Genomic DNA, 27,668 nt, shown 5'->3' on the forward strand with positions numbered 1-27,668 from the left:
CCCTTCCTCTCTCTCTCCCTTCCAGCTAGCCTGGAACTCACAGTGTAGCTTAGGCTACCTCCTACCATGTGGGTTCAGGTGTTCAACCTTAGGTCATGAGGGTTGGCAGCACTGGGCCATACATAATGACTATATAAGTAAAACAACCTGTAAGTCATATACTTTGAAAGATCGTATTAGAAGAAAGTGTTGGCACGTTTTAGGCAGTTGGTATTTCTGTCACCTGAGAGCATTGACTACCAAGAAAAACTCAGCCCGAGGAAAGTGATTAGGAGCTGCCCTCAAAACCCGAGCCTGCATGGCACCAGTGCTCTCCCAAAGCAGCGCTACGCTCTGTAGGAAGCAGTGCCCGTCTGGAGGAAGTGACGGGAGGAGGTCACATGGGCACCAGGGCAGCAAGTACCTGCTGTGTGGAAAGCGAAGCAGCGCCTGAAGAGATGCCCAGCTGTAGTGCACAGCTCTCGTCTCGCTAGCCACCACTCAGGGTCCTTGTCCTTACCGTGTCTCAGCCCATCTGTGTCACCGTGTCTTCATCTGACCAACTGTACTAAGAGCTGTAAGATTAGTCCCTAGCCACCTGGTCTAAGACGGCCTCCAGGTGTCTTGTAACTGTCCCGGAGCCATAGGAAGTGGCAGCTCACTTACCTGGTTCTGTAGGACTTGATAGAAGCCACTCCATGGTGGGGAATGGGGTAGAGGGAAGGGTGAGACTTCCTTTCCATCGCAGAAGGCTGAGGTAAGCAAATGCTTGGGGAGAAGTTGCTGTTAAAACTCTGCTGCACGGGGGAACCCACGGTGCGCTGGGCTGGTATGCCAGGCCCAAAGGAGGCAGAGAAAGCCAAGAGGTTTCCCCTTGGGGCCCCTTTCTGGTCCTGGTACTTTGGTCCACCCTCACCCTGCACCGTTCCCTGCCCTAGTGGTAGGGCTGTAGGGTGTGACGGAGCACAGCTTTTCCATGGATGCTGTGGACTGAGTTCAGGCCTCTTCTCGAGCAGCAAGCACTCTGGCCCTCTGTCTGCCCCCTAGCTCCAGCCTTCTTTTCCACAGCTTTCCTGCCTGCTCCAAGCAACACTGACAACCAGACCACGGGTTCTGCATCCGTAAGGGAGCCCAGCACTGGCAATCGACACAGCATGGTACCCACTCAAAGCTGGTACTCAGGACACTTGGGGCCTGCCCAGCTGCAGCTCAGGGAAGCTGACACAAAGCAGTGGCTTGTAACACATTGAATGGAGACCATTCTGATGAGGTACCGTAACAGTACATTTCTCTTTAGAGACAGTCAGCAGTCTGCAACAGCACTCCCGTGAGCGGCCACGGCCACAAGACCCAGAATACCTGCCAATCCTGTCCGGGAGCCCTGGAGGTACAACACACAGCCGCCTCTCAACCAAGCCTAAGTCACTCACCACAGAGGGTTTGCTCTGTCTTTTATTTGTTTTTCTGAAACAGGGTTACTCACTGTGTAGCCCAGGCTTGGGCTTTTCCTGTCCGCCACCTCCCGGGTGATGGACTTACAGGCATAAGCTAGCATGCCCACTCTTATGTTATAATTCATATAAAAGTCACCTCAAATCCTCACATTATGAAAATGAAATAAACCCTTGAATGAGGTGGTTTTACAAATATATTAAACTGGAACATTCAGTACAGCTGCTTTGGGGTTGCAAACACACGAGGCTCCAGTGAGGCAGCATGTCCTGGGCCACCAAGCATGGCGAGGCCACCAGCACATGGCATCCCTCTGGCCTACCCACACTCAGCTGCAGAGGCCTAAGCCTGCCCGTGGCGCCTGCCCTTGCTCTCCAAGAGGGTGACCAGATGGTGTGCTGTTCAGTATTCGCCCCCTTTCCTGTTGATCGTGGGCAGGTGACACTGTCTCAGGTGAGGTTTGATGTCCTTCTGCGTGTCTGTCTGGTGGAGAAGAACCAGAGACCCTGAGTGGAGGCGGAGGTCAGGCCCTAGAGCAGCCCACAGAGAAGCCAGAGACTACCTTCTTGTTCACACCAGTACACTTCAAGGGCCTCAACACAGGGGCTCTTCCGTTTGCTCCAGTGCCCAACACTGACCGCAGCGTCGGGCTCGAACATGACGACAGTCTGGTCACTCCGGACAGTCTGAGTTTGGGCAGCTCCATCAAGCTGGCCGGCCCTTGTCTCCTGGTATGGCTTTCCTCTTGTCTCAGGGGCTGCTTCTTGAAACAGAACACTGATCAGTTCCCCTTCAGGAATCACCTCAAATAAAGGAAGCTAAGTTCTTTTGCCTGATCAAACTTCCTGGCTAGAGCCAGGATGGAAGCTATGGTGAACAGCCAGCCAGCCATGAGTGTGTAGCAACCTTCCCATACCCCACAAGCAAAGGCAGAGCCTCCCAGGAACCCTGTATTCTGCATCTCTTGTCAAGCACTGGTGCTCAGCACCCTTAAGGCTGAGCTCTGGCTGACTTGCAGCGAGGTCATGGGCAAGTACGGGCTCGGAGTACCGCGGCGGGACTGCCAGCAACTGCAGCGACAACGACTTTGAGCCCCGTTTGACCCACAGCCTTTGCACAGCTTCAGGGTAAGGAGGAGTCTGCTAGTTTGCTTTTGAGATAAGGTCTTATGTATAGCCCTGGCAAGCCTGGAACTTTCTGCCTACTTCTGCCTCCTGAGTGCTGGGTTAAAGGTGTGTTCCACCACGCCCAGTAGTTTCTGCATTTTTTTTTTTAGTATGTTTTTAAAACGCCTAGCATGTGAAGAGAATGTCTTAAATGGTCAGTGTGCAGCTCCCTGGAATAAGATTCTGCCACCCTAGGTGCCCTCATCCAGGTGTGGCTTATAAGCCACAGCCAGGAGACAGGCCTTCAGAGAGTGCCCACCTTGGGTGTGACTGCACTTGGAGGGCAGTTTGAGGGCAGAGGGTGACGCAGTTTGGAGACCATTTATGTTAACAGGAGGTGAGGAAGGGGAGATGACCATGTGGGCCTGGGCATCTGAGGGAGCTGCAGGACCCTGGGAAGGACAGCCACGGGGAGTCAAAGTCTGGAGGAGCGTAGGAGATGGTATTGCACAACTGCACCTGCCTCCTGGTATGCAGCAACAGCTGTCCATAGCAACGGACACAGCGGTCAAAGCTCTGGGAGACACTGGCTGCCATGGACCCATGTGATCAACTGCTGCCATGGACAGGGACAGGAAAGGAGGGAGATGCAATTGTCTGGAAAGAACCTAAAAAAGTGAATGTGCATGCAGAGTTTGGCTACTGGTCCCAGGCTGTGCAGCTGGCAGGCTCAGCAAACGGCTACCACGTGTTAGGGTGCAGCAGGGTTAGGTGAGAAGAAAGGCTGAGAGGCTGCACCGTGAAGCTGTCTGTCTGTCTAGCCGGAAAGAGTGCAAGCAATGCCTGCTAGCCAGGCCCCTCTTGGCCTACCATGCTCAGCATTGTAGTTGGGCCGCTGTGCTTTCTCTGCACCTTCTGTGGGGTCATTCTCAGGGTATAAACAGGTATGGACACAGAGGCCTTTGGTCCAGAACAGGAATCTGCACATGGCCCTCAGGTCAGTAACTCGTGAAAGGGTCCCCTCTCTGGGCTTAGCCATGTTCAGTTAGCAATGGGTCTGTGGCTAGTGAGGCAGAAAGGGCCTAGGGAGTTGAAGCCAAGTCCATAGAGCAATTAGAATATTCCTAACATGAGGCCATAGTAGCATGGTGTTCAGGCCATCAGTTGACATGATGCCCTTTGGAACAGGAGTGTCACCACCCTCCAGGGCTTGTGGTGGCCTCCTCAGACGCAAGCTACGCAAAGACCTCCAGTCTCCACACAGCTCACTGATTTCAACTCATACCTGTTTTCTGCCCTCCTTTGAGAATGGCCAGTTGTGCCTGGGTGACTCTGGCACCGTGGGGTACTTGGGGAAGAAAGATCTTCTGTGGCTGGCCAGGGTCTGTGTCTCCGCTGCCCTACAGGGGAGGAAAAGAACATGGCCACCTCTGGTAACGGCTCCAGAACTTAGCTGTTTCTTTCATCTACAAATCTGCCATAAATGAGTAGCTGTTCATGCTGCTTCCCACATGAGCTACAAAGGGGCTTTTCTTCCCACCCTGTGCAAACCCAATGCTGTCTGGGCTGGAAACAAACGCTGTCTTAACCATGCAGTATTGTACATGGGCCTTCCCAGGGCCAAACAGTCAAATTCAGGAGAGTGTAAGCCCCTCCCACCAAGAACTTACTAGAACATACTTCCACAACTAGGTGGCATACATGCTACTTCAACACCAGTGAGCTTATGCTGTCCACCTGGATATGTGCCAGGCTCTTCTAGGGAGCTAACCTACCAGAACTTTGCCATCTACCCCAAAGCAGCCAGAGCCCTCCTTCCTGTGTTGGGAAGCTGCTGAGTACCTCATTTAAGGAAGGACACATCACGGAGACAGTCTCAAGAGGCAATGGCCACTGTCAGGATAGAGCTGTTCCCAGGCCAGTTCCTTGTCCCACGGGTCCCATAAACAAGACTTCCCACTCATCACGAGGCAGTCTGCCAGAAATCCTACCTCTGCACCTGGAAATAAGGGTGCTGAAGGGCTTGGTGAGCTGCGATTCGTTCATCAGGGTCATAGGCCACCATTGCATGCAGGAGGGAGAGACATTGCGGGGACAGATTGGTTGTCAGTAGAGGTATTCCTGATCCCTTTTTAAAAGGAAAATCAAAACTCATAGCTCTCGACCTGTATTGAAAGCCCAATGATAATAAATCATCATGCCATTATTAGAGCACTGGTGGCCATCCCCTGCCTCTAAGTGCCTGCACTGGGTAAGAGCGCACACTCTTCAAAGGGAGTGAGTGTGGTTGGGTGTGGTGGGGCATGTCTACAAGCCTAGTGCTTCCAGGAAGTAGAGGTGACAGGAGCAGGTGTTCAAGGCCAGCCCAGCCTACATAAAAGGGCTGAGGCCAACCTGGGCTTTAAAAAAAGACGATGGATAAGACACATACACTGCCTGGGCTCCAAGAGAGAACCCTACTGTGCCAATGGCTCTGCGAGATCCAACCATCAGCGCAGGCTCAACTACTGGATAGAACACACTGCTCTGAGCTAGTAGGGAGGCTGTGCGAGGAAGGGGTTTCTGCATTTCTTGTCCAGCTTTGCTATAAACTAAAACTATTCCAAGAACAAAGTAGTAAACAGGGGTGCACTAAGGCTCCCTTGCCTGTAAAAGCAGAAGCCTCACCTTCCCACGTGGCTGAAATTAAAGGTGAACAGGAGAAAACAAAATGGGTGGCTTCTCTACTGACCTCCCTTGCACCATGGGGCTTCTGGGATTTCTCTCCTGTCAATCCCCTCCTCCCTACAGGCCTCAGCTTCATCTATCATCAAATCAAATCTCCAATGGGGCTGCAGGGCTGGGCATCACTGCCTCCCTCTCTCTGCTGATTGGCAGCCCCAGGAGTCATCACCGGCAGCCTTTCTGACAAGCAACAGTTCCCACCCAAACAGACCCAAGTCCCATATAAATAAAAGCTCTGGGACGAAACCCAACACCAACCCTTTCTGAGAGACCACGAGAGCTTTCTGTGACTCAAGAAGAGCGAGGCTCCCTGAGCCCCCAAAAGAGATGGCTGGCTCCTCTCTCATGAGAGCAGCCTAAATGGGTAGGTGGCCCAGAAAAGTCTTGGGGGCATGGTAACAGCCCTGGCCTGCTGTGGGAAGGCTGGGCCCCAGACAGTGATTGCAGCACACCCTCTAGGGCACGTCACACTTACTGTTTGAACTTGGTGAGGGTCTTCTGACAAGGTGTGCCAATGACGTCATGGATTTTTGAGATCTGGTCCAGTTCATTCACACCAGGGAAGAGGGGCTGCAGGCTGAGGGGCATAAGAAGGGGCTTTGCAGTGAGGCAGGTCTCCATCACAGGCTCAGTCCACAGAAGCCAACCTGATGCACATGGCAAGCCTCTGGCCTGGGCTTTTCCTACTGCCTCAAGAATTTCTTTTTCTTTCTTTCTTCTTTTTTTGAAAGACATGTTTAAGCTTAATTTTTGTTTGCTTGGTTTTTGTTTTGTTTTTAAGACAGGGTTTCTCTATGTCCTGGCTGTCCTGGAACTAGCTCTGTAGACCAAGCTGGCCCCAAACTCACAGAGATCTACCTGCCTCTGCCTCCAGAGTGCTGGGCTTAAAGGAATGGGCACGCGCCACCACTGCCTGGCATCCCTACATGTAATTTCTTAAGAGGCAGTCAACACATTTCCCTCCTCAGTCAACACCTTGGTTTCTCTATTGCAAAATGCCATAAATTACAAGGACCCTCCTATCAGCCCAAAGGAGTCTGGTTGAGAAACACCAGGTGGTCAAATTCAAGAAGTTTGGCAAATGATTTTCAAGAAGCCTTTCATCTCAAGAGCCGTTCCATGTTCCATGACACAACAAAAACTTAAAATACAAGTCTGGCATTAGGACCCCAGCTTCACGGCCAAAGAGGACATTGTGAGTGATTAAATAACAGCTCTGAGACAGAGGCAGGTTTACTAATGGCTTCCTGAGGCTATCTGAAATTTTGCTCAAATGTTGCTGGCTGCTGTACTCTTAATTATTGTCCTTTAATACCCTTCCAAACTAACTCACGGATCTTAGCACATGACAAAGAATTGTCTATTGGCATTTACAACCTCAGTGAAGTCTCCAAATGGCATTATTAGCATACACACACCAGTACCAAAGAAGACCTGAAGTACCCGTCCACACCGTGATCCCACAGAAGTCAGATGAGCAGGTGGCCCTGGTGACCCTGGGTCCCTGCCTATGCTGGTACTTGACCTTAAGTTCCACCATGAGCAAAGGCTGTCACCTTGGGGCAGGTCCCTGGGACAGCACTCAGCTCTGAGTGTGACAACCCCTCAGTATATTCCAAGCCACTGTTCTTTCCAGGGATGGTATCAAAGAGTCAGAGGAAGAGCAAGCTGGGGCTCTCTAGAAAAGTCTAGTCACGCCAGAAGGAGCCTCTTGCCCTCACTGTGGCAGGCCACTTGCTCTGGATTCCACCCAGGAGGTCAGAGGTGGTGGTGCCTTGTTTCTCTGATCTTGCTTGTGGTCACTGATGGTAAAGCCACACCCCCAGCCCCACCCTGCCACAGGGTCTGTGGGTACTGCAGCCCAGGCCATGCAAGTGAGGGCAAGTACTCAGCAAAAGGTGGGATGAAAACCTGGTCAAGTGCCTGCTGAAGGAGTGCTCAGTGCAGCAGAAACCAAGCGGAGACCAGGATGACCTCATCTGGAGCTTAAAGGAAGGACCTGGCAATGACAAGCACCTTGCCCAGCCTCTCACCACGTGACCTGCCCATGTCACTCCGTGAGGTGCATCAGGCTCAGGTGCTGGCCCTACTCTACCTGGCAATCTCGTAGAACACACAGCCAGCACTCCACAGGTCCATCTTGTACGTGTAGAAGCCATCGGTGAGAAGACACTCTGGGGCCCGGTACCACCGGGTGGAGATGTACTCTGTGTAGGGCTGCTTGGAGTAGACACTCCGACACGAGCCAAAGTCCCCTAGTTTCAGGACATCCTGCTGCAAGGGAGAGAGAGCAGGGTTGGCTCTGTCTCTGTCTGCAGCCACTGTCACACAAACCATTTCAAACATACAAACTATAGGAAAATTCCAGCATCTAAGCAGCTCATAGCATACAATGTACAGGCTTTATAAATGTCTAGCAGAAGAATGTGTTGGAAGAACACAAAGTCCCATGTGTTTGGAGGTGTCTTGAGTTCAGATGAGTCCCTTCACCAGTCACATACATCCTGCTACAGCAGCTCCCAAGGCCTCTGTCTGGGTGGTCTGCCCTGGCCTCTTTGCACACAGGCTCCTTGCAGTCATGTGGCTCAAGGGGACTCTTCTGATAGCGAGTCAGACAAACCATGCATGGTACACTTTAAATCTGGGTAGCAAGGAGACAGCAGAAGAGACCTCAAGTCTGAGAAATCTCAAATTTGGGGGCCTCCAAACTCTCCCTCTCCCAAGCTGACTTTCAGCATGGAAAACAGCTGTTTCCCTTTCTAGATAGGGAATAGCTGTCTACTGAACAGAACGACCTCCATATATTGCATTCTCTCCGGGGTAAAGTTGGTAGTGCTGACAGTACTTGATAAAGCAAGCCTCCTTCTACAAACTTGGGAAACAAAATCCACTAACCCAGGTCAGGGCAGAAAGTCTGTCTAGAATGGCCCTGGGTTCTATTCCAGCAACTCAAAACTCAAACCCAAACCACATTTTTTAGCTACCTGGGACAGAAGCCATATCCAGTGAACCAGAATTTATATTCTGAGTCTGGAGAGATGGCTCAGTGGTTAAGAGTGAGTATTGCTCTTACAAGAGGATCCAGGTTCAGTTCCCAGGACCCACATGGCAGCTCCCAACAATCTGTAGCCCCAGCTCCAGAAGCCTTGAGTCTTGGCTCTTCCATGTGTACCTACACTTGTGTGCACATACCCACACTCATACAAGCAATACACTTAATTAAAAATAAAAAAATCTAGAAAAAAGAATACATTCAGAACTTTATATTCTATCTTTATTTTGATATCAAGTTTCTATATAAAAGTTTTTACCTTTACTAGTATATTTTCTGGTTTTACATCTCTGTGAAATATCCCGTTTCTGCATTGAGTATTAAAGAAAAAAGTGAAGAGAATGACTTGCACCTCACTGATCCAAAGTCTCCGCCTAGAGCCGAGTCCCTGCATGCTGGCGGGGGAGCTCCCCATCCCAGCTACCTGTGCATGTGGTCGAGTGACTTGCATAACTGGTACATGTAATGCATGATCTTTTTCTCTGATAATGGATGTCTTCTCCCTGTACAGTCAAGGAAAGGACCAGGGTGTTTATCAATGCCACACACACACAAACCCCTTTACGAAATAAACAAACCCTGTGGGCTGGGGGTGGCAGCACACACCTGTAGTCCCAGCGCTCGGGAGGCAGAGGCTGGCGGAGCTCTGTAAATCTGAGGCCAGCCTGGTCTACAGTGCGAGTTCCAGGACAGGCTCCAAAGCTACAGAGAAACCCTGTCTCAAAAAACAAAACAAACAAAAAAGTCTCCAGGTGCAAGTAACTTTTCATTCTACATCATAACCTTTTCCTATTACATTGTTTCCCATGACACTATAATTTCCTGGAATCATAAAAACCCATGGGGGCTGGAGAGAAGGCTCAGCGGCTGAGAGCAATTACTGCTCTTGCACTAGGCTGGGCAGTTGTTTTTGGGGACCCAAACACCCTCTTCTGGACCCTGCAGGTCGCACACATCCATTCAGGCGCCCGCATGCACACAAGATAAATGTTAAACATATAACAGAAGGGGCAGGAGATAACACTTTAGTGATCAGAGGCACTGGCTGCTCTTGCAGAGTACCAGGGTCCGGCTCCCAGCACCACAAGGTTGTTCACAGCCATCCATAACTACAATCCCAAGTAACCCGATGCCATGCCTTCTTCTGCCTTCCATTTGCATCACTTTGGCCCTAGGTACATTTCCCCAGTACAAAAAAAAAAAAAAAAAAAAAAAAAAAAAGCCAGTCATAATAATGGCGTACATCTTTCATTTCGGCACTTGGAAAGCTGAGGCAGGAGGATACCCGCAGGTTTGAAGCTGTCTTGGACTACAGAGTCCGATGTCCTTCTTCTACATAAAGACGAGAGATGGAGCATAATGTGTGTGCGGTCCCAGCTCTGGGAAGGCTGCAGCAAGAAGAGCCCTGCTGCAGGTCAGCCTGAGCAAGCACCTCCATCTCCCGCACACTGCTGGCTGGGGGCTCTCCTGAGGCCAGGCCTGGGCTCACACTGGTCCTGACAGCAGCAGAATCAGCCTGAACCCCTCCCCCCCAATTCCCTCTGTCCTATGCACCCTGGAGTTCCTGCTTCATGCCTGCCTTCATACTGCTCCATGTATGGGAGTGGCTTTGCAGTCACATGCACATAGCCAAATCTTTTACCCATTATGTACTATGTATTTATTTACTTACTTTTGGGTATTTTTGAGAAAGGGTCTCTCTATGTAGTCCAGGCTGCCCTCAAACTCACAGAGATCTGTAGGCCTCTATTTGCCATGCGCTAGGATTAAAGGCCTGCATCACCACATCTGGCCAATTATTATTTTTTACTTCACATTTATTCACTCATATATGTGTGTGTGTACCGTGTGTGTGCATATGCTATAAGTATGTGTGGAGGTCAGAGGATGAGAGGACAACTTTAAAACTTCCGTCTCAGGGAGGTCAACAGGCTCTGCAGCAAGCACTTTTACCTGCTCAGCCATCTCACCAGCCCATACATACAGATCTTTTTTTGGGGGGGGGGTTGTCAAGGCATGGTTTTTCTGTGCAACATCCCTGGCTGTCCTACAACTCACACAGATCCAACTGCCTCTGCCTCCTGAGTACATGAAGCTGGCATTATCACCTGAACTGGACTCAGGAGCTTGGGCTGTTAGAGAAGTCTCTGCCATCACCATAACCATCTGGTGATGTGTTAGAGAAGCGAGTGCTAAGACCCATACCTAGGTCCAGCTAGTCTCAAGAATGGGCATGGGGTCCAAGAAACTAGCTCTGCCCCCGCAGCATGAGTCCTGATCAGCTACCCAGCCCTCCGCTATCCCTTAGTCCCCTTTACCCAAGCCCAGGGGACTGTGGCCTTCCCTAGGAGGGTGTCCTCATGGAAGTTAGGCACCAGAGGAACAGTGCCAGATCAGTGGTCTAGACCCTGAGAGTCCATACCCTGGCAAAGGAGTGGGCTAACCACCCACGTCACCATCACCCTACCCACATCCCAGCCCTCCCAGGCCGGTGTATGACTGCTTCCTACCAGTTTCTTCTTTCCAAACAGTCTAAAACAAACTAAAAGAAAAGGGTCACTAGTAAACCACTGGAAAACCTCCTGTCTGCTGGTGAGTAGTGAACCCAAACAATACTTCCCTCATCTGCACAGCTGAGGTCTTCTACAAGTACATTTTCAGAGCACTGTCACTCAGAAAACTCAATGCAATGTCACATACAATGTCTAATGTAAACATCTCCAGTAACCAGTGACAGGTGTTCACTGTGAAGGAAAACTGGCCTGCATTGTAGCAGGCTCTCCAACACCCGCACACGCACCCACACACTCCCATAAAACCCCTGTCCTCTGGTCAAAGCCTGGCTTTCTGATCAGGCTCGGAGGCTGCACCTAAGGAGCACCTCACAGAGTCTCCGAGAAGAGAGTTAGAACTGAGCACCAGAGGGTCGGACGGCAGGGTTAGGACGGCAGGTCTGAGCAGAGCCTGCATGATCTGGGTCGTCCCGACCAGCCATGGCAAATTCAAGGACACAGTCCTGCTTCTGTGCTTTGAAGCTGCATCGTCTTAGGTGACTGAAATGGAAATGTTTCAGTTTTGTTTGAAGAGATTGAATTTCTTCACCTCCCAAACAGGGCTTGGCTCCCTAAGTAAGAAGATCAAAGGCAGAGCCGCCCTGCACTCTGTAACCCTCTGCTTACCCACAAACTGCACTGCACACTGTAAGCTCCAGAGTGACAGTGACGGAGATGGGTGTCCCTGAAGACTCCTGTGGGGCGACACCGCCCTCCACACTTTACACCTGAGAGTTAAGCCTCAAGGCCACCTCCAGAGGTAGACACTAAGAGCTCTGCATCTTCCAGCCAGATGGGACCACACTTCCCAGAATCCCTAACTAAAGGAGAAGTGCTAAGAATAGGCAACTGCTAGACTCAACCACAAGAAACCAACTTGCAAGGCTGAGGGAGCATTGCAGAAGGGTCACATGGAAGATGAAAGAGCCAGGCGCCAGATGGGGGGAGTGCTGGGGACGCTTTCTCCCGGTGTGACAAGGCCACCGCACTACTGACTCCCGGCAGATGGGACTACCTGCACAAGAGTCCCGCCATCAAAATGAGCGCACGCGGTCCCTTGGAACCTAGAGGCCTAAGTGAAGGCACTTTGTTCAGTGGTAAATCTTCTGATAAGGCACCCACACCCCTGTAGAGAACCTCTCCCCATTCCCCTGTAGATGGGACCTCTCCCCCACACCCCTGTAAACAACCCTAAACTCACTGGGCATCACACACAGGAAGAAATGAGCACATCTCTGATGAACATACATATATACATACAAGCAAACACTCATATACATAAAATAAAAAAAATTTTTAAAGATGCAAAAGTGGCCGGGCGTTGATGGCGCGGCGCACGCCTTTAATCCCAGCACTCAGGAGGCAGAGGCTCCTGGATCTCTGTGAGTTTGAGGCCAGCCTGGTCTACAGAGCTAGTTCCATGACAGGATCCAAAGCAATACAGAGAAAGCCTGTCTCAAAAAACAAATTAAAAAAAAAAAAAAAGATATAAAAGTGTGTGTATGTGCATTCGAATAAAAACAAATTAAAAATGCAAAAAAGTATTAAAGCATATCTTGTATGTGTTTTCTTTCTCATATATATACAAAAACTGAAGGGTCCTCTTAATAAAGGGAGAAGTAACCCTGCTAAATGCTGAAGCTGAACTGCAACATTTCCCTCCTGCCTGTAAGGAGGGATCACCTAGTACAACAATGTCCGCGTGACAGTTTTGCTGCTTGGTGGTGAGGCACAAAGCACCAGCCCCTCGTGAGAATGATGCAATACTACTTTATACTCTAGCCAACTCTGTTCCCGTGTCTCCTGCCTCCATCACTCTCCCAATGTCATGGACTCACGTCAGGGTGCCCGCTCCACCCGGTCTCGCAAAGCTACGACTCTAATGTGACACGCACGGCCCTGTCACTGACCACTAATGTCGACACTGGCTGCTCCACTGAGGGCCTCAGGGGTTAGAAGATCAAGCATGCAAAGGAGGAAGGGGACAGGCTGGGGACAGGGCAAAGCAGCCACAGTGGGTGCGTGTGTGTGCAGCTCAGCAACCAGCTCCGTTGCCTCTGCTTCCCAGAGAGCTGGCTGCACCCACAGCGGACAATCCTGTGGCCACTATGTCACGACCTCTAGATCAGCCCATGGCAGGAAACCATGATGGAGACCCTCCTCACCCTTCTGTCTGACTGCCACAGGTCCAGGCAAGCCTACGAGTCTCAGGTTCTCAGTCAGCCCTGCCTCCCCTGACACCTGCTGGACTGAGGAAAAACTGCCACAGCACACTTTCTTCTAGCCATTTCTGCAACAGACTATGTGTGTCTTGAATGTCAAAAAGCACAGCTACATGCCGAGTCTCTGCCCTCTGAGATTCTTGCCTGTCCAGACCTGGCGCTTGTATGCGTGAGCAGACAATCCACTAAAGCCAGCAGGATCTTCCCCCACACGCCGTGATTGTTCTTTAGCATGTGACAGCACTACTGAGTGCTCTAATTACCAAAGGAAGGCGGTCATTAAAGTCATGCGACTGCTATTTGAAGCAAAAGCTTTAGTGACCCAGGGCTTTTAGTAGGTCCACACTGTCCTCAGCATGGGCAAACAGTTAGGAGAGACTCACTGGAAGCTCAAGCCAGGCCAGGGCACAGAGCAGGTTTCACAGACTTGAGTCTCAACAGCAGCGCTGTCCTACTTGGAGAGCTTTACCCTGGATTACTGCCTAACCGGTCTGCAGAGCCAGCAGTAACAAGGCCAATGGAAGTTTGTTCAGCGGTAGTTCTCAGAAGCACGCGAGTGCTTGAGAATATGGGCTCTGGGTCAGACTCTGTTCAGGTCCACTTCTCCCCTCTCCACGTAGACAGAGTAGGCAAGGTGCCTTTCTCTCTGTCTTTAATTCCCTCATTTTTAAAGTCTGGACATGAACAGCAGGCAGGGGTGTGAGGGATGTGGTAAATGTCTTTCTATAAGTATTAAGAACAGCATCTTCTCGGTGTGAACAGCCATGGGGGGTCAGCTGTGGCAGCCGCCTATACTTCATTGACTCTAAGACACCTGCCTCCATGTGTTACTAACTCTGGAATGATGGTGTGTATTTCAATAATAAATGCCTTGGAAATGCTGCCAGCTGTTTTATCCAGATTCTAACATCTAGGGTGCCTGGTATGACTGGCAACAACTTAGATTCAGTGCATACAGCAGAGCCCCTGGCCGGTGAAAGATAACTCATACTCAGATTAAAGACCACAAGCTTCTATTAGACCTTTAGAGGAAAGTGCTTAACGTTTTAAACCTGTATTTTTCAAAGTTCAGAAACAACTCTAGGAACTGTGAGCCATTCTCAATAATGTAACCACTGGCCAAGCATGGTGACATAGGCCTTTAATCCCAGCACCCAGCTGTATCTCTGAGTTTGAAGCAAGACTGATCTACATGTCTACACAGTGAATTCCAGGACAGCTAGTACTATGTAGAGAAAACCTGTTAGGAGAGAGAGAGAAAAGGAAGGAGAAAGGAAGACAGGGGAGGAGGGAAGGAGAGAGACAAAATTAGAGAGAGAAAGGGAGGAGAGGGGAAGGGAGAAAGACAGGTGTGTGTGTGTGTGTGTATGTATGTGTGTGTGTGGTGTGTGTGTGTGTGTGGTGTGGTGTGTGTGTGTATGTGTGTGTGTGTATATGTGTGTGGTTGGTGTGTGTGTGTGGTGTGTGTGTGTGTGTGTGGTGTGTGTGTATATGTGTGTGTGGTTGGTGTGTGTGTGTATGTGTGGTGTGTGTGTGGTTGGTGTGTGTGTGTGGTTGGTGTGTGTGTGTGTGTGGTGTGTGTGTGTGAGTGGTGTGTGTGTGTGAGTGGTGTGTGTGTATATGTGTGTGGTTGGTGTGTGTGTGTGTGGTTGGTGTGTGTGGTATGTGTGGTGTGTGTGTATGTGTGTGTGGTTGGTGTGTGTGTATGTGTGTGTGTGTATATGTGTGTGGTTGGTGTGTGTGTGTGTGGTTGGTGTGTGTGTATGTGTGTGTGGTTGGTGTGTGTGTGTGTGGTGTGTGTGTGTATGTGTGGTGTGTGTGTGGTGTGTGTGTGAATGGTGTGTGTGTGTATGTGTGTGTGTATATGTGTGGTTGGTGTGTGTGTGTGTATGTGTGTGTGTGGTTGGTGTGTGTGTGTGTGAGTGGTGTGTGTGTATATGTGTGTGGTTGGTGTGTGGTGTGTGTGTGTGGTTGGTGTGTGTGTATGTGTGTGTGGTTGGTGTGTGTGTGGTGTGTGTGTGTATGTGTGGTGTGTGTGTGTGTGGTGTGTGTGTGTGTGGTGTGTGTGGTGTGTGTGTATGTGGTGTGTGTGAGTGGTGTGTGTGTGTGTGTGTGTGTATGTGTAACCAGCAGCAGCACTCAGAACCCTCCCAGCTCTGGCATGGCCAGCCTGTGGACACACTGGGCCCTTCCCCTGCACATTTTAACATCCTTGGCACTCTTTCTTTTGAGCGCCAGGTCCCCTCTTGGCTACTTGCCTTTAGATAGTTTCATGGAGGCCCTGCCGGCAAATGAAACACTGCCTTCCTAATATTCTGCTGTAGGTAATGCCTCCGACAAGAGGGTCATGGTGCTAACAGTTGCCTACTCTCCTTTGTTAAGATCACCAACTCTTTACTGGAGGCCTGTCAAAGTATCCAGGGTGGCTCTCTTACATTAGGAGGGTGAAAACTTCACCTCCAGACCACACTGACCCCTCACTTCTGAACCTGGGTCCCAGAAAAGGCCCTGGAGTTTGATTGCGTGCACAGACCCCAGACTGCTCTGCCCCCACACTGTCTCCCACTACCTCCCCAAGAGACCCAGGTCCTGTCGACACCTTTAAGGATTTGGGTCTCCATCACACTTGGGCACCCTGCACAGCAGGCAAACAAGGCAGGCCCATGTGGCTGATGTCAACAGTGAGTGTCTGTCATCTAATAGCATGTCTTTCAGTCTCTGCAGGGAGACACAGAAGAAATGCTTCAGTCTCTTCAAGCACACAGTCCCTCAGCTGTTGGAGATTAAAGATACTACTTCTAAACAAAGCTTCCTCAAATGTCTAAACACATAGCAACACAGACATTTTTCCTTCCCTTGAGTATAAAGTATAAATATATCACACCCTGGGAAGCAAAAGAAGGCTTCTAACATTAGGAATGTATCCTACAGATACACAGGCTTGTCACTAAATAACCAAAGGAAGTGACCTGTGCAGGCTCTTGTTTGGTTTTGTTTGTTTTCTGAGACAGTCTCATTACAGAGTAGCTAAGGACTTGCTCTGTAGTCTATGCTGGCCTCTGGACTCCTGCCCTGCCTCTGCCACTGTATTCTGGGACTGCAGGCATGAGCTGTCTCATCTGCCCTAAGCAGACTCTTTAAAACACAAACTGTGGCTCACACCTTTAATCCCAGCACTTGGGAAGCAGAGGCTAGCGGATCTCTGTGAGATCAAGAGCAGCCTGGTCTACAGAGTGAGTTCCAGGACAGCCATGGCTGTTACACAGAGAAAACAAAACTGTAAAATGTTGGGGGCGGATGTGGCTAGGTGACAAAGCACGAGCCAGAGTCTTCAGTCTGGCCTCAGCTGCTTGAGGCGAACGAAGGGTTAAATCATGTCTGCAGTCCCCAGAGTGCCAGCACAAGGATAGTGTTCACATGACTCTGCAACACCGGTTTCTTCCCTTCCTTTTATTTCTCGTGTATTTACTTATTTTCCTCCAGTACTAGGGATTGATCCCAAGGCCTCTCACATGCCAGACTAGTGTTCTACCACTGAGCTGACATCCTCAAGCCTTTTTTCTTTAACACTTTGAGAAGCTAGAGTCTTGCAACTTAGCCAAGGTTGGTCTTGGCAATCTTCCTTCCTCCATCTCTCAAGAAACCTTGATTACAGGTGTGTTCCACCAGGCCTGGCAGCTGTTTTGCTTGGTTCTGTTTTTATATGTCTTCTGGATATCATGTGATCTAGAAAACAATCTCCTATCTCGATTTCATGGTTACATTCCATCATGACATCTAACATAACCCTGAAGTCAAAGTCTCAGGACATCTGCTCAATGAAGACCAAAGCTCTGCTTGCTGGCACCCTCAGGTTCCTCCGCAAGCATCCAAGGCCATGACAGGTCATCTCAGGCAAGGGAGTTTCTGAACAGTGCTTTACTGCTCAGAGGGAAGGAACAAAGGAGCATCCTGGAATATGAGGTATGTCAGGCGCCAAATGGAATGAGGGGGGATCCTTCCCTGTGAGAGCCCACAAGAGAATGCCAAAGGAAGGTGTCCTCAGAGCGCAGCCCTGTGAGGAGGGCTTGCCTTCGCATTAGCCTCAACCAAATCCCAGGCTCTGCCGGGAAGCTCTAAAAGGCTGTCAGGACAATGCCTTCTGGGCCCAGTTCAGTAGCTCTGTCCTGCATACTTCCCTGTCACTAAAGTCACTGCAGTGACCACAACACGTATGTAACTACAAACATTTGTTACAAGATCATGACATGTTACCTTTCAAAATATTCTACATACCTCGTATTAGCTCATAAATATTCATGTCCATAAGTTCACACATTAGTGCAAGAGAACCAGATTTTCTGTCGCTGCAGAAGAAAGCAGACTTTACTTTTTCTTGTCTTAATCAGAACCATAATCAAGTCTTTTAATATGCATGTGTATACATTCTGGTAAATCAGGCGTTCTCAGGCTACCATAATGGCCATGAGATTATTAAAATAGCACAGATTTGACTTTAAATCAACATTCAGGTAAAACTAATTCGAAACACTATGAGAGCTCCAAAGCAAAGAAAAGGCCTATCATGAAAACAACATTATTCACAGGCAGAAAAAAGAAAGGCTTGAGAGGTGGCTAAGCAAAACAATAGGGGAATGAATTTAGAGCATGCATGTGGCCACATGTTTAGTTCTTCTGTTTGTTTTGTTTTGCTTTTGAGAGGTCTCATCACTGTGCAGCTCTGGCTGTCCTGGAGCTCACTATGTAGACCAGGTTGGCCTCAAACTCATAGAGCCTTGAACTCGTGGAAACCTACCCATCTCTGCCTCCCAAGTGTTGGGAATAAAGGTGTGTGCCACCATGCCCAGGTACACATTTAGCTGTAACTGCCCTATGTTACTGTGATGTAATCAGGATAACTTAGAGTGGGGAGAAGGGGACATGTCAGAGGAGAGAAGAAAGGCAGGTGCTGTCACTCTCGTGGGGTCTGGGTCTGAAACTGAGTGGTTCAAAGGCTGGGTCTGCCAACTCGCTTCCCCTGATTGTACTCGGGCCCTAAGCAGGGAAACTACATTGGCCCAGATGCTCTGTGCACCTCGAGTCTGCCTGTCAGGGCTCCCTTGCCTATGCAGCCTGTCCTGCACTCACAGACCTTGTCTGTGCATATCCCAAATGAATGCTAGCCTCCCCTGCGTGACTCACTTCTAAGAACACTGCAGGCCAAGAGGCCACACACCTAGGACAAGACTCAGCATTTTGATTTTAAACTATGTTGTCCCATGACTGACATGACACTTTTGCTGGCAGATGAGTTCCTTCAAGAATTTGATAAGCTGGGTTCCCCGAAGGCTGTAGCGTGGCTTCTATGCCTAAGGCACCAATCCATAGGATGGCAGGTCCTAAAGCCTGCAGCCTGAATTCCCAGCACAGTGAGTTCAGAGGCATAATGAAAGTATAGTGGTAAGATTGGGGCCCCAGGACGGTGGCTATGCTCTGCCTTCTTGATTCACAGGTAAACTTTATGGAAATTATCCTATTAACATAGGTGAAAAATGCCATGACACTATCAATTACGTAAGTAGGGGCTGTGCTTTCATAAGAGAGTAATTTATAACAAGGTATGGAGACCTGACTGAGCTACAGGAGCCAAACCTTGAAAACACAGGCTTTTCAAACATGGGTACACCAAAATGAAGGCATTTTCATATTAAGAATGAGGCACAATTTACTCAAATAAAAATAAGATGAAGTGATAACTGTCACTCAGCTACAAAGCAAATACTTTAAATGTCTTTAAGAAGAAATTTAATTTTCAGTAAGTTTTCTACTTTAGGTATATACTTACAAATATACTTACAAAACCACTTCATGCAACGTAAGAATGTTTGGGTGAGGATTCAGGCGTCTCAGTGCTTGGATTTCTCGCAGATTGTTCACTTGCTCAATACTATTATGTAGGCAAAAATGCACAACTAATTTACAATTAGGTCAGTTGTAGACTTACAGTATGAAATCACACTTATTTCCCATGATCAAAATGTAAAGCCCCACTCACTTGATTTCAGGCAGTTAATCAAGCTTTATTTTCCCATCAGAAACTGAAATCAAGCATAAATTAGGCACACATCTTCATTAGCTTACAAAATTCAAGGGTTCTTTTTTGGTGCTGGGGATCAAACGTGTGTGAGACATTCCAGCCCTCAAATCAAGGTTCTGTTTCTTTATTTTTTTCAAGACAGGGTTTCTCTATAAAGCCTTGGCTGTCGTAGAACTCACTCTGTAGATCGGGTTGGCCTTGAACTCACAGAGATCCACCCGCCTCTGCCTCCCAAAGGCTGGGACCGAAGGAGTGCGCCACCACTGCCCAGCTTAAATCAAGGTTTAATCACTTAGAACATACATTGAAATTATTATCATCTATTATCACAAGAGGATTTTTGGTTGTTTCTTTTAACATAGAACCATATAAAACCCTAATTAAATGTGTTGAAAATATTTGTTAATAACTAATGTTATTCATTTATGAGAACTAACACTAAAAAGTGCATACTAGCTGAAAGTCAAAGTCCCAGAGACACCACTCTCCTCCTCACGGGGAAAGTCTGCTTTCTCAGCACTCTGTTCCCTGCCACAGAGAGGCTACACCAGGCGTCTGTCTGCGGCCCATAACTCAAAGCCCAACAAAAGCAGTGCAAGGACATGAGGTTGGTGGTTGCTACAGAAGAGCCCTTTTAAGAAACCACCCTATTTTGGGCTATGGGGGTCACACTCAGACAAATGACCCAATGTCCCAGAGACTTCCATCTCTGAGCATCCAAAAGAAACTAGGGATGTCTATCTTCTTGTCAGCTGGCTACGTCTTGTTCTACCACCTTCTCCCACGTGGGAAGGTTAGCACATTGTCTAGTTACTCTGAGAGGTCAACCTAACAGTGCATCAGTACACTTCTGCTTCTGCCTCTGAAATAAGTTTACTGAACCGCGAAAGATGCTGCCCAGATAAAGGCCCAGGAGCCAGGACAAATTCCCACAAGTCTCAGCATCACAGAGCTAGGCATAGCTGCCAGGCTGAGCACTACCTGCTCTCCCACAAGCCAACAGTGGAAGCCTGCTACTGTCCAAGAGCGCTTCTGACTGCCTGCCTGGCTTCTTTCCTTGACCCAGCACAGTATTCAAAAGGTAAGCAACACGTGTCCCGAGACAACCAGAAAAAGCACAAGCTCAACTGGCACCAGCCCTCGGGAAGGTCTGGATGGGAGAGTGTGAGCGCCAGGCAGTACACACAAGGCCTAGAGCAGCTGTCACAACCTGGACGGCAGCATTCGGGCACAGGAGTAAGCACAGTAGCATACTGGTCTACCCAGCATTTTCCTGCTTCTACACCTGCTCATGGCTACCTGGCTGAGCTCCCCCTGCCTCACCTACTTTCTCTGTCACAGCAACAGTGCCTCCCTAAATGCTCTTTGGTTTTTGTTTGTTTTCATTGTCAGGGTTTCTCTGTGTAACAGCCCTGGCTGTCCTAGAACTAGCTCTGTAGACCAGGCTGGCCTCAAACTCACAGAGACCTGCTGCCTGCCTCTGTGCTGAGATTAGCAGTGTAGATCATCATCACCTGGCTCTCATTTATGTATGTATTTATTTATTTATTTCAGTTTTATGTGCATTGGTGTTTTTCCTGCATGTCTGTGTGAGGGTGTCAGATCTCGGAGTTACAGATCATTGTGAGCTGCCATGTGGATGCTGGGAATTGAACCCAGCCAGTGCTCTTAACTGCTGAGCCCCCTAAATGCTTTTTACAACACAGCTCCCTACAATGTATTCCATAGAACATGATTTATCAGGAAAACAGCTTTTTATTATTATTGTTATTATCATTATATCCATCTATTGTGTATGTGTGTGCATGTGTCTGCATGTGTGTATGAGCACATGACACGTACATGCACCTGTGTTATGTCACAAGTCAACTTGGAGGAATTGGTTCTCTCCTCCCACCATGTGACTTCCAGGAACTGAACTCAGGTCATCAGGCTTGCCAGCAAGCAGCTTTACCTGCTGAGCCATTTCACGGGCCCTGGAAAATGTTCTATAAGGAAATCCCATGTCTAAAATGCTTAAGAAACAGGCCCACTCTAGTCCCTCCTAGGCGGCCAGAATTTGGGACTCATATCACAAGTTCCTCAAACCTTACAAACTAACGATGCACGCCTGAAATCCCAGCACTTGGGAGTGTGGAGGCAGAAGGGTCAGGAGTTCAAGGTGACCCTCAGCTGTATAGTGAGTTCAGCTACTTATGGGGTACATGAGGTCCTGTTAGAAGAGAGAAGGGAGGGAGACGGGGGGGGGGGAGGAAATACCTGCCTGTCTGAGTGCTGGAATTAAAGGCGTGCACCACCCCCAGCCCCCCCCCCCTGTGAAACAGCTTACCTTTAACATATTCTGAACTTTTTTTGGTCTCAGAATTCTTACACACAATCTAGACACTATACTGTAGTGAGGTTCCAGGTTATACAGAGGTTTCTGTATAACAGGACAGCTCTGGCTGTCCTGGAATTCGCTTTGTAGACCAGGCTGGCCTCAAACTCACATAGATCAATCTTCCTCTGCCTCCCAAGTGCTGGGAATAAAGACTTGCATTACACACCCAGCTATTGATTGATTGATTGATTGATTGATTGATTGATTGATTGATCATGAGGAGACTATGTTCATAAATAGCTAAGGTATACTATTTGGGGCTGGGGGTTGCTGTCCAGTTGGTAGAGTACCTGCCTGGCACATGAGGCCCCAGGTTCAGTGCACATGAACCCAATGAATTTATGGAATTATTGTTTTCTTCTTCATTTTCTGCTTAAGGATGTGAAGGCTGTTGGGGCTGGAGAGACGGCTCAGTGGTAAAGAGCACCAGCTGTTCTCCCAGAGGACCTGGGTTCAATTCCCAGCACCCATATGGCAGCTCACAACTGTCTGTAACTCCAGTTCCAGGGGAACTGACACCTTCATACCAATGCACATAAAATAATGTAAAAAAAAAATAAATAAAAAGAATGTAAAAGTTGTCAATGCAAATGCAAAGCTCTCACCTCAAAGAGAGTAAGAGATGGTTTACTCTGGACTCACACAGGAGTGACTGAGGCCCAGGAGTTGGCTAATACCATGTTCCAATGTGGGTAACATTTTCGTGAAGTTGTTAATAGTAACAGAACAGAGAAAATCCTCAATCAGTACTTTAAAATACATTAGTTAAAAGAACCTGCTATTCCTGCAGAGGACCTGGGTTCAATTCCCAGAGGATCTGACACCCTCTTCTGGCCTCCGAGAGCACCTGCACACATGAGATGCACACACATGCACTAAAGCCTACATAAATAAACACACATGAGATACTGGCTGCAACATCAGGAAGGCAGGCTTCAGCAAAGCAGAGATCTCTGCAACAGCCTCAGGTGCAATCTGATGGCATTCCTACGCTTTGGTTGGTGGAAACTAGTGGTCTTCGAGTATATTCCAGAAAGGATTTTCCAAATAGTAAAAGGAATATTGATCAAATAAAGAGGTGTGCCATGAATGTCTATTTAGCAGCTAACAACGATCTGTAACTCCAGTCCATGAGACCTGAAAGACCTGATACCCTCCTGGCCTCTACAGGCACCAGGCAAACACAGATGCAGACATACATGCAGGCAAAACACCCCCCACATAAACAAATAACACTAATAACAATGACAACAATTGGGTCTGGAGGAATGGCTGAGAGGTTAAAGCCAGCTACTCTAGCAGAGGACTGGGGTTAAGTTTCCAGTGCCTACATGGTGGTTCACAACTATCCATAACTCTAGTTCCAGGGGATCTGACAGCCTCTTCTGACCTCTGAGGGCACCAGGCACACATGTGGAGCATATACATGCATGCAGGCAAACACTCACACACATAAAATATAAATCTAAAAAATAACCAAAAGCAAAAAGGAGATATATATATATATATATATATATATATATATATATATAAATATATATATGTGGAGGGGTTATTAAGTTTTCTTCATAACTTCTTTGGATATTTACAATAGTAATTTCATAAAAACAAACCTATTTAGCTCAAAACTTTTTTTTCCAGACAGGTTTTCCAGACAGGAATTAGTTTTGTAGAGCAGGCTGGCCTCACACTCACAAAGCTCTTCTGGCCTCTGCTTCCCGAGAGCTGGGATTAAAAGCATTCGACACCAGCTTGGCTTAAGCCCTCTTTCTGCAGCATTTCTTGGTTACAGTGGGGCCAGCAATCACCCCACCAAACAGCAGCCTTTGGCCCCTTGCTGTGCCATTCCCTGAGAAGCTGCTATGTGGGACGAAGCATAGGAAGCAGTCACCCAGGACCTGGAGAGATGGCTTAGTGGTTAAGAACTGCCCTTCCAGGGGAGCCAGGTTCGATTCCCAGCACCGACATTGCAGCTAACAACTGTCTGTAGCTCCAGCTCTAAGAGGACCTGACAACCTCATCTGGACTCTGTGAGCATTGCATGCACATGGTACACAGATATACATGCAGGCAAAACACTCATACACACAATACAAATAAATAATGTAAAAAAATTATAAAAGGAAGAATTACCCATCAGAAACTACAGCTCTAGAACTACCGCTTCCCACAAACAGCAGAAGCCCACTCCTGGGGACTAAATTTCTCTGTTCCTATCTACGCATTATTTTTCCAATGTAGTAATACATTAATTGATTCATGAGAATAAGTTTCCAGAAACTTTATGACATTTCACTGAGGTTTGGTTTATAAAAACCCACCATACACATACTATGCAACTTTTACAATGCATGCTATAGGTGTCAATCACTGACATTACTATAAACTTGGACAAGAAAAAGCTCCAGTGTATTAAACACATTAGCTCACAATCTTAACTGTCCAAGGACATCTGGTTACAGCTAACACACTTTTATATAAACACAAGCTTCCCACTACCATTAAGATGCCTTACTGATTCCAACTCATGTCTGTGTGTGTGTCTTTTGTGACTTCAGTCCAGGATGTGCCTGGTCACATACCTTTCAAAGTGCTGTTTCATTTGTTTACATGCATAGTAGTTTCCATCTCTCAGGCTCTGCATCTTCATAACTTCAGAAAACGTTCCCTCTCCTATCTTGCCAATTGCTTTGTAGTCTATAAGTAGAAATAAAGTTTAATTTATGCATGTATTTCGTATTAACTTCCCCTAACAAACTTCCTACCTTTATGCAACTTCAAGACAACACACTTGGGTCAGTTTCCCTAGCTCCTCGAAGTCTCGGGGCTAAGCTGTGTTGGCAGCGACACAGCTCCTGCTCTGCAATGTCTGCTCTCGCTGGATAGGAGGAGTGGCATCACTGTCCCTGACAGAGGTGAGAGGCTTTGAAAGGCTCCAGCAGGAGTGGGAGGGACAGAGCATGGGCCGTGGCTCGCAGATGTCACAGCATCTGAGCAGTCTTCTGAAATCCACCCTCCCTGGTCTGTAGAGCACCCGGCCCTCCACAGGGTCCCCTCACATTCTCACATAGCCTACTTGTCCACAGCTGCCAGCAGTTGCCCCTGGCTTTACAGCTGCCACCACTACCCCATGCCAGGCGGCGGTTTGTAATTCTGGTCTGTGTGACAGACCTTCCTGCTTGAAATATCTGGAGTTTCCCAACTAATAGCAAATGTGAACCTTCAGCCAGGCAGTAGTGGCACTTTGTGAGTCCAAGGCCAGCCTGGTCTACAGAGTGAGTTCCAGGACAGCCTCCAAAGGAAGCAACAGAGAAACCCTGTCTCATAAATAAAACAAACAAACAAACCAACCAACCAACCAACCACTCCAAGACCCTGTGGCAAAGGGCAGGCCAAGCACCTTCTAGTAGGACTGGAAAATGGCTCAGTGTGAGAGTGTTTACCTAGTGCAGGAGACCCTGAGTTTTATCTTTGGTACCACAAAAGACAAAACCATGTGAACAAACATGGTAGGAAGAAAGTTAGCGCCCCAGCAGCAGAGCTTCAAGGGAGCCCCGGGGAATGAGGAGCAAAGAAAGAAGCCAGGAGGAAGCAAGGTGGAGAGCTGGGTCTATCCAACAGAGAACAAGGGTGCAGAGCAGAGCAACTGTGAGCATCAGGCTCACAGAAGCAAGCCCGGCTACGCCAGCCTTGGCCTTCAGACCCAGGCTGTGCCCACACAAAGCAGCCTTGACCTGGGCATCCCTGAAGGAAGCAACACCCTTAACAAACCTGCAGGCATGCGTGTTTGCATACTGCTCAAATGTCCTTTTCTGTCGGTTTTCTGGGACAGGGTAACCCTATGTAGCAATGGCTGTCCTGGAACTCACTCTGTAGACCAGGCTGGCCTGGAACTCACTGTGTAGACCAGGCTGGCCTGGAACTCACAGAGATCCGCCTGCCTCTACCTCCCGAGTGCTGGGATTAAAGGTGTGCACTATGAAGCCTGGCTTGAAATTCTTTCTAGTGTTGTTGCTTTTTCCTTTGTTTAAATATTTTAGTTGTTGGGCAGTGGTGGTGCACATCTTTAATCCCAGCACTCCGGAGGCAGAGGTAGATAGATTTCTGTGAGTTCCAGGCCAGCCTGGTCTACACAGTGAGTTCCAGGACAGTCAAGGCTACACAGAGAAACACGGTCTCAAGAGAAAAGCCAAAACATTATTTTTACGTTACGTATGGGTGTTTTGTCTGCATGTATGTCTGTGTACCACATACTTGTCTGGTGTCCACAGAGGCCAGAAGAGGTTGTTGGCTCCCCTGGGACCGGAGATAGATGGTTTCACTGGCTCAAAATTCACACAAATCCAATGTAGGAGAAGGGAGTAGACATCTGCAAAGATGCCCAACAAACGTGTGTGTTCCCTACTGGGCATGCCACAACTGCTGGGAACCAATGCACGCGGCGGTGAGCAGTGGCAGTGAGCGGCGGCACCCCAGAGACCTCCTCCACCCTGGCCTGCCCCAGTGTGCTTGGGGGGGGGGGAGGGGGACCAAGCGGCTTTTGCATTCTGCTGACTCACTCACTCCTGCCCTGTGTGAGCAAGCTTTCCACACTAAGTACACAGTACTTGCATGGTAGGAGAAAGGTGCTAGAAAGAGTCTACACTTCTGCAATTACTAGTTTCCACTCTCAGGAGATAACCTCAGAGATGAACATTTAGAGACAAAGGTGGCTATCATATGTCACAACAACAAAACTAGACTAGAAACTTATAAGATCATCTATTATTAAGAAGGTATCATGAAACAGCCAGAAGTTGAAGCATATTTTGCTAGCTTTACTTTCAATAATTAGAAATATGGGAAAATGTGCAGACATAGCAATGAACACACATACATGATATAGCAAAAAATAATACAAAAACCTAGTGTTGTTTTTTGTTTTTTGGCTTTTTTGAGACAGGTTTCCTCTGTGTAGCTTTGTAGACCAGGTTGGCCTCCAACTCATAAAGATCCACCTGCCTCTGCCTCTGCCTCCCAAGTGCTAAGATCAAAGGCGTGCATCACCACCACCCGGTCAAAACCCTAATATTTTACATTCATATCTAGATATGAGTAAAGGCGACTTTAATCTTCTTCCTTACCCTTTTCTATAATGTTCAATGCTCACGATGAATGTATTTCTTGCAAATGTTTGTAAAGATGGGTATTTCAAGACCTTTAAGAACTCAAGGAACCCGCTGGCTAAGCACCGACAGAACATAAACTTAAAACAGACTGTCTTAAAGCTGGGATCAATGTGGAGAGGTCATCTGTGGGCAGGCTGTAGACGAGAGCTCAATTTGAGGGGGAGGAGGAATCTGACACTACGAATTCCAATGAGTTTCACCACAAGTAAATTGAGCAGGCTTGCTTTGAAAATGAAAAAAATAGGTCAAGTGTGAGCTTTAAAGTGGCTAAATACACAAACTCAGAGTGTACTAGCACCCTAGCTGTCTCCAGACCATCCAACCAGCAACAAATTGAACCTGCTCCCCCAGATGGCTGGGATAGATAAAGGGTTGCTTGTTTTCCCCTGGCTCTGCTGGCAGACAGAGTCTGGGGATAAAACAAGGGTGACAGGTAGGAAGAGAAAAAGCAAAAGAAGTCCTATGGGAAAACACATAGGAAATGCACCTTTCTTGCCAAGGGAGTCTGGCCTGTTTCACAGGCCTTCAAAGTTACCCCTAAAGCATGGTGTGCATGGAAGGCGCAAGGTGGAGCTGGGAAGGAGAGTAGGGAGCTCTGCTGTTTGAAATAAAAGTCCTATCCAGAGTTAGTGGGAATAATCAGCTTCCTAGGCAGGAAAGCCACAAGAGTCAAGGGTAGAGAAAGCAGACCATGGCTGAGAGAGGAGTCCATTGAGGCTAATTAAAATTCTATTCATTCTTGTTAAATTAAATCTGTGTATGTGAAATTCAAACCTATTAACACTCGAAAAGTAGAGGTCAAATTCGTTTTTTGTGAAACCCGTGGTGTTGAGTAACACTTTGTTTCACTTGTTGCTTGCAGGGCTCTGTGGGGCAGGTCCTGCTCACCAGGGCACCCCAGCTTCAGTCAGGTGAGAAGGGCCGAAGGGGTTAACTGTTGAGTAAGCTAGAGTTTAC

At 48.2% G+C, this 27,668-nt stretch overlaps 1 protein-coding gene across 2 annotated transcripts in view; it reads right to left on the reverse strand.

Annotated features, from left to right (window-relative positions):
* Positions 1–1,609: 1,609 nt before the first annotated feature.
* Positions 1,610–27,668, reverse strand: part of Mok (MOK protein kinase) — a 30,657-nt gene continuing 4,598 nt past the window's right edge. Inside the window, exons 2-12 of one of the 2 annotated variants that reach the window (XM_051196628.1) lie at positions 24,126–24,240; positions 18,924–19,013; positions 17,363–17,433; positions 8,738–8,816; positions 8,573–8,621; positions 7,357–7,535; positions 5,737–5,838; positions 4,529–4,702; positions 3,823–3,937; positions 1,994–2,194; positions 1,610–1,914 (exon numbers count right to left, since the gene is read on the reverse strand). In XM_051196628.1, coding sequence (XP_051052585.1) covers positions 1,834–1,914; positions 1,994–2,194; positions 3,823–3,937; positions 4,529–4,702; positions 5,737–5,838; positions 7,357–7,535; positions 8,573–8,621; positions 8,738–8,816; positions 17,363–17,433; positions 18,924–19,013; positions 24,126–24,240 — 1,256 coding nt within the window. In that variant the 3' untranslated portion in view covers positions 1,610–1,833. Of the gene's footprint in view, positions 2,195–3,822; positions 3,938–4,528; positions 4,703–5,736; positions 5,839–7,356; positions 7,536–8,572; positions 8,622–8,737; positions 8,817–17,362; positions 17,434–18,923; positions 19,014–24,125; positions 24,241–27,668 lie in introns of both variants that reach the window. The other variant, XM_051196627.1, reaches the window with a different exon arrangement.

The sequence above is a fragment of the Phodopus roborovskii genome, unplaced genomic scaffold (assembly GCF_943737965.1).
Source record: "Phodopus roborovskii unplaced genomic scaffold, PHOROB, whole genome shotgun sequence".
NCBI classification, from domain to species: Eukaryota; Metazoa; Chordata; class Mammalia; order Rodentia; family Cricetidae; genus Phodopus; species Phodopus roborovskii.